Source organism: Daphnia carinata, chromosome 3 (genome assembly GCF_022539665.2).
Source record: "Daphnia carinata strain CSIRO-1 chromosome 3, CSIRO_AGI_Dcar_HiC_V3, whole genome shotgun sequence".
Taxonomy (NCBI): Eukaryota; Metazoa; Arthropoda; class Branchiopoda; order Diplostraca; family Daphniidae; genus Daphnia; species Daphnia carinata.
Genome location: NC_081333.1, coordinates 8290471 through 8303451, shown reverse-complemented (window position 1 = coordinate 8303451; position 12981 = coordinate 8290471). Strand labels below are relative to the sequence as shown.

The window sequence follows — 12981 nt, the reverse complement described above, 5'->3', positions numbered from 1 at the left end:
AAAACAGGTTTGTCATGCATCTTCCAATATTATTAAGATTTTTTTTTTCTCTCTCTCTCTCTTTTTTTCTTTTTTGGATGGTAGATAGATAGATAGATAGATAGATAGATAGATAGATAGATAGATAGATAGATAGATAGATAGATAGATAGATAGATAGATAGATAGAGCGAATAGACGTAGATGAAGAAAAGGAGGAGTTGTCTTGCTTTGGGGAAGCAAGGCGCGAGGTAGATAGTGAGAGTGCAAGAGAGAAAGAGAGAGCCGGACTAGCAGAGGGAGATGTGTATACACAAGTACGTAACTTGGGAAAGCGTGGGAACTGAACAGGAGCAGCGCTTGGGGTTCCCTGCTGGCCGCGGGTTAGCCCCCTGCGTTCTTCGGCTGCTGGGACGAGCGGGATGGACGGTGTCTGCCAGCGTGGACAAGCGAAAGAGAAGGCCAAACTCCACCTTTTTGCCTGCGCCACCCACATTTGTTTCTCCCTCACCGACGTCCTCTTATTGGCTGACGAGGCCCAATCAAGTTGAGGAATCGCCCTTCCTCGAGACGCAACACCGTCTCACGCATATCCTCACTCCCGTTCGTCCAGGTAACCGTCATGCTCCGCCCATCGCTGCATTCCTCCTTCTCTTTTTTTTTTTTTTTTTTTTTTTGTTTGTTTTTTTGTTTTCTGTTGACTCGTTCATCTCCGTGCCGGATGCCAAACATTTTTTTTAACAACCTTCTCAAGTATGTGTCTGTCACGACTAGGGAAAAAGAATTTTTTGTTTTGTTTTTCTTTTTCAGGCAACGGATAAATCTTTTATCGGGTATATACATTTATACGATCACCAAATTGAATGGTTATCGGAAAATTAATGCGTTTCTTCCCTCTCTTGCTTCTTTCCCACACCTGCCCACTCGGCTATGCTCGCCCACGTTTTTAACGTCTTGACTCAGCGTACGATGATTACGAGCGAATGCGCAATAAGAGGTTTCGTTTTTTTTTTTAAAGACAGGAAGTGCATACTGTAACTGCTATCGCAAACAAGGAAGCCAATAAAAAGAGGTTTTAAGTGCTTGCATAGTTTGCCAGCACTTTGGACACTTGATGGCATTATCATTATGAGACGAATGACCCCTCCCTCCATTTCTTTTTTTTTTTTTTAAAGAAGAGGCGCAGTTTTTGACTGCCTTAAGCTTGAATGACGTTAGTTTTACAGGCTATTTGACGCCTTTCAATGACTTTTTCCTGCCTGTGATTTTTTCGGCGGATGTGTAGCCTGGTGTTGACTGTCGTAAAATTGTTAACTACCGCAACGTCCAGGTTATCGCGTCACGTCCGTGAGCCATAAGTGACACATTTCCGTTGTCGTTATCTTTTGGCATTTGGGCTTATCCAACAGTTAAAAAGAAAACGAAAGGGGAAGACAAAAAAAAAAACCCTTCGCTTTTTTTGTTCGATAAAACTGAAAGCCCATAATCGAAGACCGCAGTGACTGTTAGCTGAAATTGTTGCACCGTTTGACTCGTATTTTATTGTTGGATAAGAAAGGAGTGTGTCAACCTCAAGGATGCGAGTATCTCTGTCGAATTATTTGCGCTTGTCCTCGCTCAACCGCCTAATCCCCATTCTTTTTCAAATCTATCTGTAGCGTTAAGATACTAAGATACCGAATATAAATTAGTAAACAATCTGGAACTTGGCGAATCTGAGAGCACGTGACCGTTCGCTTACATTTTTACCCCGTCCCAGAGAAAAGTATTTATCTATGGCCGTGCCACATCCTTGTGCATCGCGAATATAAATCATTGTTTTATCACGTTCTATCTCTTACCGGACTCTATTTTCTTTTTAAGACACCGGTTGAATTAAAGAATTGCAAGGTAACGCTATCAATTGGATGCAGAACGTGTTGTACTATAACGGGAAAATGACACAAGGATTTTCCCAGATATGTACAGTATGTGTTTTTTGGTCTTTCTTTTTATTTCTTTCGTCATGCATCATCCATGGATCTTGTACCTTCACGGCTCGTGATGAATTGACATTCCATTAGTTCCGGCGGCTCGTGTGGATCTCGACTTGGGATCGCTCAACGTGACGGGGTAGGAAATTTCCATACGTTTTAAGAGACGCCCTCGCCGCGCTAGAGCAAATAAAACTTTATAGAGATACGAGTTACGGTGAAGTTACTCCGCTTTGAACGTCGTCATTTCATTAGCACTTTGGCAACTGGGTTTATGGACCCCAATTATTACGCGCTTACCGTGTGGAAGTCGTCAGTGTCACAAACATCTTCGCGTGTAGGTGATGGAATTCTGGGCAATTGCCCAATTCACACAGGGTTTAACGGAATAAAAAATGTGCGTTGAACTCTTGAAAAAAACAAACAACATGTGCGACCGCTAAACGGAACTACTTTTACATGTTGCAGAGGTCGGCAGCGAGACGATAAGACAGCTATGTTGTCACTTAATGGAGCTAACTTTTAATAATTTTTTGTCGATCAAAACGCTTTCTTTCGCATATATTCCTGGCCTGCGTGTAGGCCTGTCTGTTTTACTTCAAATCTCCGTAACGAACACCAATGTTTCAATTTCAAATGTCCGTCGCATCATGTTTCCAATGTTAAAAAATGTCGGTCAGTTGAAAGATAATCTTGTGCAATTTTTTATTGAAGTTTTATAATGCAAATCATCTTGAAATTTGGGTAATCCTTGTATAATATGCTCAGCAATTTAAATTTGTATATCATTAAATGACGCATTGCCAATCTTCGCATGACGATCCCTGCGACCCTGTAATTAATCGCTTTGCATTGCAACGCCTTTTCCATGGCCTGTTTTTCTTTCGAACAATTTGACGCAGTGAATCAGTTACTAAGTGATGGATGCGTCATTTGCGCGCTGGGAATTTTTGGCAGAGATCGTTCCGGTCAAATCAAGCTGATATTGCATGGTATTCTGTCCTAGTTATTCGTTTGGCAAAGACCATAATTTTTTTTTTAAAGAAACGTTCGTCGTTGATAGCTTATTTAGCGTTATTTCCACATCGATAAACTAATGAAAAACCTTGCTCGATACAGAATCAGAAAGCATTGCACGGAATTAGGTCGTGTATTTCCAATGATTCTATCGAAACACGATAACCGACGTGGCACTTGATGTCGATGACTGTGCCGGGTCTAATATGAAGGTCTGCAACATTTCACATTTCATTTTCGTAATTCCTTAGTCCCGAAACTCGCAGAAACATTGTTATTAAGTTAGGGATACACTAAAGCCTTTTAGCACAATGACTTGCATGCTGCAAGGTGACGTAACATTCAAATTTTTCTTATCTGTTGTTAATTTAAGGTGTCGAATTCTTGAGAATGTAATGTTAACTCCTTGTGGAGTATAGCCCGTTACATACATAGTCGTTGGGTATGAAACGTAAGACTGTTTTAGTGATGCTTAGCAAGGTTTCCCCTAAATGGCACTTAACGTGATCATCGTGTTTGACGCAGTTGGTGCTTATGCCGACATGATAACGACCGTGCGTGATTTTTAAGAGCCACTCCTCTGGAAACGCCACCTTCTGGGTTGAACGTGGACTGCGTCCTCGTAGGTGTTGTAGAATTCGTGAAAATGATTTCAAATGCAATCTGATTCTTTTAAATTGATTGGCAGGGTGAGCACTCATTTGTATTGGACGGTACAATCTATCCCAAATTTAATTAAAGTTGTTTCGCGATTACTGAACGTCCTTTTATTTGCCCGCAAACCACTTTACTTGTTTACCCATTAACCGTGTTTATTTTTGTTTTATTTTGTTTATTTGACCAAAGGTTACTTGCAAGTGGACCCTTTTGAACCCACTCTCGGAGCAAGTGTTCAGCAATCCAACAAGATAACTCTTTTGACATGAGGGCTTCCGGTCCGAATTGATGCCTGGCTAAGTGTTGTGACATTCGGCAGCTGTCCAGACGATCACAAATCATCAGAACGACTGATTACAATCCGCGAAACACCCAACAACTGTGAGTACATCATTCGTCCATCAGTTTTATCAACCCAAATGACTTCTTTCCTTTTCTTACGCTTAGCTTGCATTATTCATTCAGGTAACCTAAAAAAATGAGAAAGGGTGTTTTAATATTATCTATAAGGGAAGCTTAAATGAAGTTATTTGTCCAGTTTCACTTGATTTCTGTGAAATCAAAAGGATATAATTAAAGCAATAGATGCATTAATAATGCAGCCATCCGGCAAGCAATGAACGGTAGATAGTCACAGACTTTCTATGACGTTTATTAATGTATATTTTTTAGGCGTAGTGGCTCATAAGCGTAGATTACAAAGAACCGTAGCAATTAGTGACAGCTTACAACAAGTTGAAGGCCATAGCCTTAATACCGTTCCATGTTTCGATGGCTGTTTCCAAAATTTCACTTGGCGGTGGCACGAAGCCGTAAGCCTTTCCACGCGTCTCGATTGTGTAAGCGTAAATTATGTTATCGCTACCGACATAAGCGTAATCTCTGGTTGTGCCCGATGTCAAATCTGATATACGATGCTGAAAATTAATTTCGAATTCATTTAGAAAATTTACGATACTTACACAAGATAGCTGCCTCATTGGCGTATTCAAAGGGAGTTCCGTAAGTTGCTGTGATTGCCTCGCACCCGATAGCCATAACGCGATACTAGCGAAGCAAATGAAAATCAGAACAAAATTTAATAAGTATTCAAAAAATCTGTGAATATCACACCATTTCGTCGTACTCTAGGGGCAACTCTTTGATGTAACCGTATGGAGACATCCATATTCCGCCATACGAGTGGACCGAGACAAAAGCCTTGACAAATCTCCTATTTGCTGCCAAACTATCGCGTATGGCTACCGCTTCCGATTCGGAAAAGGCGCTCACCCCATGGTACTAAATTGGCACATAATTACACGTATCAGTTAATTCTTTGACCATTACATTCCCTAAACAGATTTGGCTTACTGTTTCCGAGCAAGGTAATGGAGATGACCCGTCTCCACCAAAATTGGCATCGTAATTCCTGTTCAAATCGACTCCAGGGCAAAGTGCGTTATCTGTCAACGCGCGGTTCTTCCTCCAAAGACGATCCTTGGAAAGCATTCGATAAAAAAAGGTTTAACTCCCATCACATTTGCTTGAAAAATATTTCGGTCCCTGACGGGGTGATTTTATACCGATGCCCACGTGTACTCGTATCCATCTGGGTTGGAAGTTGGAACAATTATCCAGTCGAATTTGTCTACCAATGCGGTAATTTCGGCATCGATGCCATACCCATTGGCCAACTGTTATTTGAATGCGTCTAATTATGAAATTTGATACGATATTTCTGTTAATGATTAATTTCGCACTTGATCAAAAATCCAGATGCATGTGGATTCCGTGATCCATTCCCTGGCATGAATTCCGCATTCCAAGAAGATAATCTGTTTAACTCCAGCGCTTCCTGTTCGGACTGTAACCTGGCCAATATCGCGTCCTTCATAAGATTGTCCAATGACGGAGTAACTCACCAAAGAGTTATTGGCTGCCGTTTCTTGCATAAAGGCAAGTAACTAATGATAATAATTCGTATTTAATTCATTTGATAACATCAGTGCGCTCGGTTATGTTGAGTTTGTTAAATTATTTACTTCAGGGTATGTGTGGAAGTTTTCGAAATCAAACGCTTTGCTGTTGGCATTCTGAAGTTGTCGTTCAAGAATTTCCTTGTTCTGCTTTTCGATTAGACTAGTAAATAGAGAAAAGTGTGACGGGCGATCGTTTTACGTAAACATTGTCGTATCACTCATATTTACTCTTGAATATTATCAATAAGGACGATCGGACTCAACGCTTGTTCAGCTAGGACATTGGACACCAGTTCCAAATCGCTGGCAGATATCTGAAAGGATGCGGGGCGGTTCAATCCTGCGGGGTGAATCCAATATTTGATCAAGCCTTGTCGCTCGAAATTCTGTAGCGTTCGAAGGCCTTCCTCCGATTTGGGCAAAACACTGACAACTTTATGGCTGAAATCCAAAAGGTAAATTCCAATGGCATTGAAATGAACAACTTTCAAATATATAATTTATTTAATTACCCAGAATAGTCGATGGATTTTGGCAAAATCGCGGCTGAAAGCCCTAAGGCCGCCAACAAGCAGACTACGTGCACAACTTGCATCGTTGACAGTGGAAAAGCACAGAACCGACTGAATCTCCTAATCTGCATCAGCCCAAGACAATGGTAAACTTGACAGACACTTATTTTGTAGACAATGAAGCAGGCTTATGTTATCAATATCTGGTCTCAAAACGAAACAGTAAATACTGTCCGGTTTTATGCGGTTTTAATGCCGACATATAGCCTATCGGTTAGCGACTGGTAAAATCGTTGATGGGTAAATTTCTGGTGAGCATTCGGATTCATTTAAAAATACCAAAAATTATGCTTACATCAGTGAAGCAAAGTACGCTGCGTAATGTTGGAGGTCATTGAAATTGCTGAACTTCAATAAGCGTATTTCCGACGAAACTTTTCGTTTTGTTGAAAGCGGAAGGAGCAGGTCATGTATGTGTAGAGCTATAGACAAAAAATTGTGCGTGCCCTCGTAAAAGCTATAAATGTGCGTTGGTCACAATTCAGCGTCAAAGATGGGTAGACCGCGCGTTTCGATACACTTGCTCAAAATTATTACGGCGGTTCTTATAGCAGCTGTCGGATGCCTGGCCAACGACCCTGCCTTAGATAAATCAAGTGACGGACCGCCATCCTGTCCACAAGAAATGTGCGTGTTTCTGTTTGACAGACTCGAGGAACAGTCAATTCGTTTGCGTAACATCGAAGATGCTCTGTTACGTGCCGTATCGATACTTGCATCGGCCGAGGACCAGGAATTTTCTGCAACAAGTGCCGCCCTGAAATCTGATACTCTGCTGAATTCTTTGTTGACTGCAGATGCCTACGATTCAGTCGACCCTATCGTTTTATTTTCAGATCAGGTGTCCAATTCTCTGGAATCTCCAGTAAAAGGTATAATGATAACTTGAGGACTGAAGGCTTCATCTTTTATGTATCTATCGACCATCTGAGGCGAATGTTGTAACCTGTCGCTGGACATATTTTCATTTACTTTGTTGTATAGGCCGAAAAAAACGGCAGATTGAAAAGCAGCAATTGTCACCAAAGGAAAGATTGGTTGAAGTTTTGAAATGGGCTAAGGTACATACAATGTCAACACCATGCAATTATTTTTTTTTATCAGTATTTTTTTCAACGTCTAGAAAAGCGGTCCTAGTACCACGCGAATCCCAACTGCTGATACAATGGAATTACTCGCTGGATTTAAAACGCCACCACCACCAATTGTGAAACTCGAACAGGGTGCCGATCTAGAGCATGCATCCGATGCAGGTAAGGAACACCCAATATTCCCAAAGAAAACGGAAACTACCCATCCTACCTTGAATGTCATGCAGCTTATAGAATGACGCTGTCAAATTAATTCGATATCATGTCATTTACTCAAAAGCTGCCTCTGTAATTTCACGCTCTGTGACGGGGAGGGCAAGCGTCTTTAACACCTCAAGTTCTAATCAACGTACAACGGACGCTCTAGTAGTATCTACGACCTCGCGATCAGCGACCCCACGCATCACAATCTCACCCACTGCGAATCTTCGGGCTACATCTCTACCAATTCTGACAACTGCCGCGGATATTAGTACATCAACAGCACGGACCACGCCCACTACAGTTTTGCCAGGTTAGAATCTTGCAGAATACAACAACTTGTTTATGTTACGTGTTGCTGAAAGCGTACACTAGGTTGATAGTGTTAGCTGAAAGTACTCCAAGAGCTGGCAAGTTATACTGTTGCAAAATTAAACACCCCGATTGCGTTTTTCCCCCATCAGATATGGACCAGCCAGCGACACAAAGATTCGTCAGTGAAGCCGTTAATGATCTCCAGGGCGCAATAAAGTGCGTGTTAGCACAACTGAATAGTAACAATATTTCAGGTATCGCAATCCATGCAAACGCCTATGAGGGATGAATTTGATATTTATTTTCATAACAGAGCCTACTGGCATCCTACTTGACCCCGAAGCGATATTGAACGAGAATGGAACGTTGAGTGTGCAGTTCGAATTGAGGAGTTGTCAAAAGTATTGGCAAGCCGTGTGGATTCGAATTTCTCTTCGAAACGAATTTACGATCCTACGACACACGAAGAGTTTTAAACAAATGGATAGTCATCTTACCGTTCGGATACCTAAGGAGTGCCTGAAGAAATCGGGAAATGTCTTTTCGTTTAATTTGCCATCGTCTTCTAAAGGGCCTTGCTCGTTTCCCTTGGCTAGTCTGGTGGAGTGCAAAGTTTACACGATCGAAATCATACCAATCTACTTAACACTTCTTGGTCAACCATCTGTCGTCGAGATCACAGTTCTGCCACGCGTAACATATTCTATAATAATTACTTTCCTTTCAGGATCATTTACGAGTTTTCGACTTTTAGTTGACAGGAAATACCACTGATCTAGTTTCTTTGGAACAGGTTTTCACACCTAGTTCCACCAACATACTTACATTAAAATGGAGCGTCCGGTCCGAGGATTGCGCTCAGTTGATGACATCAGTTAATTTACGAATTTATGAGGATGAATCGGATAGTCTACTACGTTCGCTCATCGTTCCGAGTGATTGCATCGAAAATGCCTATAAAAATTCGTTTTCAACCACACTTTCTTTCTTTGGCAATGAAACGAACTCGAACTCCTGCAGAAGTATAGTATGGGAGCCACTCGATATGTGCCAAAAATATAAATTGGAAATTGAGCCTGAATATGCTTATTTGCAAAAAGGAAGTTCATCTTCTCTCGAGATTTTTACATCAGGAGTAGGTAAGATAAGGAAACCGAACTTACACTTAAGAAATCCTTAAATTTTGTATTTATTTATTTTAATCATTATTATTATTATTTTTCTTATTGCTAAAATAATGTCAACATATTTCCTTGTAGTTGGTTTTATTTGCTGCAACATACTCACTTCAGCTTCCGGTACTTTACGTTCTGTCGATTATGATGGCTGCTACGGCGGTTCCACATGGCTTATAGTGGTAGAGAAAAATGCTACTATTTGGCTGACTTTTGATGCTTACCTTATCGAAAGTCACTATCGTCTAAAGGTAAATTTTTCCTTGTTATGGTTGAATTGCTATCCGCCATAAAGAGGTTTGCATTAGGTGTACGATGGGCCTTATTCCACTAGTCCTGTGCTGGTTGAACATAGTGGTTTCCAACCACCACATTCGATGCGATCACGAAGCAACAAGCTTTTCATTCAATTGATTCCTCAACATCAGTACTATAACTACCCACAAGGAAAACTCTTCACGGCACATTACATTAGTGTACCTACTAAACTATATTTGTTTTTAACACGATATGAAACTCCGAAAAAACATTTTAATTTATTTAGGTTAAAAATACTGGAACTCCATTCGTTGCTGGTAATCTTTATTTGTTTTTGTTTACGGCCATTGAAAAGGTTTCCGTCCGACGATTAATCCATTCCGTTTACTGTCTCTCCAAAGGATGCGGAGGATACATACATAAGAATGCAAGAGAAATATTTAAACCTGCTTATCCACCGATTGACAGAAGTACCTCCGAGTGCATGTGGTACATTGAGAGTGTTGCGTCAACAAGCAGCACATTAATAACTAGTGCCTCAGGAGGGATCATTCCTTTCCCTATCATTGTAAGAATGGGTCATGTAATTTTCTTTGTTGTAATTATTTTGTCTTGTTAATGAGGATTTTCAGTTCCTAATTTCTTTATAAGCAAAGCACATTGATCTATGCTGTGCTCCTCTTTAGGTTTATGATGGCTGGTCGGAAAATGGTGCCTTGGTTTATAATGGCTCTTCAAGGGCCTCTGTTTATTCGTACGGAAGAAAGACGCTCGTGAAATTTCCAGCATGGAATTCTCTAGAGAGGGAAAGAGAATATTCCTGGAACATTTTAAATGTAACTCGTAAAACAACGGTCATGTATTACCCCCATAAGTTAATGATGTTTCACCATGTTTAGATGTCTCCCATGGAAGAATGCTCAGATAATCTTACTAGCCCTAGTGATACATTTTCCAGCCACAAGGATAATACCGATTGGTATTCGTCTTTAATGGATTGCCGTTGGACTATTCGTGTTGACAATTCTTCTCAGATCCGATTGACGTTCGTTTACTTCGATATTAAAAGAGACCACGATTTTGTGACGGTATGTATGTATTGTGGTACTGGGGAGCTCAAAGAAGCACTAATACTGGCAATTTTTGTTGCGGCTAAAACCGGAATAACTTGACGTATAGATCTATGATGGACCGACACTCAACTCATCACTCCTTGTAGAACTGTCAGGTCGAAAATCCAAGCCAGTGTCGTTTACTAGCAAAAGTAACCAACTGCTTGTTCGATTTACAACTAATGCAGTTAGCAACGATGCGGTGAAACACAAAGGTATTCAGAATATCATATTACTTATGGTGGTTAAATGTTCTTCTAGCCATTTCACCTTCCGTCAGGTTTCTTAGCATTTTATACAACAGTTCCATGTGAGGCTGAAGGGCATAATATAATCGATACGATGGAAAATGTTCTGGCTAAACCTCCAGGAGAACTGGAGAGTGTAAATCAACATAAACCCCCTACTTCGTCAACAACCGAGGCTTGGAATAATATTTCTCAAACACAAAACAGTTTTACGACATTGAAATGGAGAGGAACCCGGCGACGAAGATGATTATTGTGAAGTCAATAAGTTTTTCATTTACTTCCCTCCATACTTTGGATGCTTAATTCTTCTATGTCCGAAGGAAGGGCGGAGTTATAACTGTTGAGAGAAGTCTATCTAATAAACTAACAAGGTTTATACCAAAATATGTCGGGGCCATGGTATTCGAAGGGTTTTACACATTCGTTTGGCATTTATGCAGGACTGATTGCTTACTCAATCTGAACCAAAGCCCGCGAATTATGTACCAACACGCTGCCAACAAAAAGGTTATGGTCTTATGAGTCCCATTGCTTACAAGTAGGAATATCGATTATCGATGTATTGTATCGGAAAACATGACAGAAACCGATATGATATATCACATCGAAATGCTCGAATTAATAAAATAATGTGTGATATTCAAACAATTCCAAAAAATTTCGTTTTTTGCAGATGTTGAAAAAAATAAGAGTATGGCCTTCCCACTTGTCATTTTCGTAAAAATCTAGATCTAGTAAAATTTATATAATTTAGACTATTATTCCAACGGTAATGACGACGGTTGATTTTACTTTGACGTAGGAGTTTAATTTCCTAAAAAAAACTTTAAAAACAGTTTAAAAACTAGCGAGCCAGTACGCCCCAGCGTCGCGTCGTGGGAACAGACCTGCCGTAATCACGATTGAAAATTAATCGCGATTGCGCTTTCAGTTAAAACTTTAATCGGTGATTAAAACATTTGTAAATAATCGAAATCAGCGATTATATTAAAAATTTTAATTTTTAATCGCGATTATTTTTCGATTATTTAGGGACATCTGTGAACGCTATTTGGCAATCCGGTTTACTCAAAATAAAAATAAAAATATTGGCCTTTTTTTCTGTTTACTGCTATCGCCATCTACCGGTCACATTCTATTTAATTCTCTACACATGAAAAAAAATTTAAGCCTGATTAAAATAAGTCCGACTAAACAAGCCCGACTTTTGTCGGTCGGGCTTAAAAATTTTTTCTGAAAAAACTGAAACTCATCGGAATTGGTTGAATATCACAGGATATACTTAAAATTGAATGCTGATTCCGGTAAAATTGCTATTTTTTTCATTAAGTTAATCGTTTTTGAAATACTAAATTTTACCGCATAACGCTAGCGCTGTACCGTACTGGCGCGCTAGCATTCCGAAAAATACTCGGTGTATTTTAAAAATGATTAACTTAATGTAAAATATAGCAATTTCCCGGAATCAGCATTCAATTTTGAGTGTATCCTGTGATACTCAACCAATTCCGATGAGTGTCAGTTTTTTCAGAAAATGTTTTTAAACCCGACCGAGAAAAGTTGGGCTTATTTAAGTCGGACTTATTTCGTCGGGCTTAAAAAAATTTTCTGTCAGTGTTTGTAGAGAATTAACTAGAAATGTGACCGGTAGATGGCGATAAAAGTAAAACAAAAAAAAGGCCAATATTTTTTATTTTTATTTTGGGTAAGCCGGATTATGGCAATATGGCAATCCGTTTTACATGAAAAAAAAAAAAAAAAATGGCGAAAAAAAAAAAAAAAAAATCGCACTTTTTTCTCTTTTTTCTACCCGTAGCCATCTATCAGTCGGTTTCGTTATTACAGGCATGTAAGCAATTTGAGTTAATTGTATCCCATTAGCAGTTAATTGAGTAGCGTGGCTGGAGAACAACGCGTGGATGGAGGAACAATTGAAAAATGGATAAGATAATAAAACAAAAAAATGGTAAGTATAAACATTATTATATTGGTTTTCAATTATTAATTATTGTTTATTAGATCAAATTATGAAGCTGCAGGCCCAGTTATTGGAACAACACAAAATATTAGATAACAAAGCTAAGGATCGTAGGCCTAACACGTAATGATTCTATTTATTTGCTTTTATTCATTCGTGTTTTGTAGCTCAAATTTTGAGTCTTCAAGCTCAGCTAGGGGAAAAGAACAAATTGGAACGGAACAGTTTCCAAACAGTGAAGGAGGTTTTTCAAAACTCATCTGTAACTGAACGTGAGGATGAGTTGGCATTAGGCGAACACAGCCAGGTACCTAAAGTTTTCAAATAAGAATTCAAAATAAGTATAGAATTTTAAAAAACAGTTATTTATTGCTTAGTTATTCAGTCCACCACATGACAGTGTGTTAAAATTTAAATTCTGTTAGTGCTGCACTAAAGGAA

General features: G+C 39.6%; 2 protein-coding genes across 2 annotated transcripts; one reads left to right on the top strand and one right to left on the bottom strand.

Moving 5' to 3' along the window:
- Positions 1 to 4262: 4262 nt before the first annotated feature.
- On the bottom strand, positions 4263 to 6235 carry LOC130685603 (carboxypeptidase B-like). Its single transcript, XM_057508925.1, has 9 exons — positions 6100 to 6235; positions 5816 to 6028; positions 5651 to 5747; positions 5369 to 5572; positions 5192 to 5302; positions 4980 to 5105; positions 4740 to 4907; positions 4589 to 4673; positions 4263 to 4530 (listed from the first exon to the last, which is right to left on the bottom strand). The coding sequence occupies exons 1-9, from the start codon at positions 6228 to 6230 to the stop codon at positions 4352 to 4354; spliced, it is 1314 nt and encodes a 437-aa protein (XP_057364908.1). The 5' UTR covers positions 6231 to 6235; the 3' UTR covers positions 4263 to 4351.
- Positions 6236 to 6612: 377 nt separating this feature from the next.
- LOC130685586 (uncharacterized) lies at positions 6613 to 10946 on the top strand. Its single transcript, XM_057508901.2, has 15 exons — positions 6613 to 7031; positions 7144 to 7220; positions 7283 to 7412; positions 7531 to 7764; positions 7916 to 8020; positions 8080 to 8459; positions 8521 to 8905; positions 9026 to 9192; positions 9250 to 9417; positions 9486 to 9516; positions 9601 to 9767; positions 9886 to 10035; positions 10099 to 10287; positions 10379 to 10526; positions 10592 to 10946. The coding sequence occupies exons 1-15, from the start codon at positions 6623 to 6625 to the stop codon at positions 10807 to 10809; spliced, it is 2958 nt and encodes a 985-aa protein (XP_057364884.1). The 5' UTR covers positions 6613 to 6622; the 3' UTR covers positions 10810 to 10946.
- The last annotated feature ends 2035 nt before the right edge of the window (positions 10947 to 12981 follow it).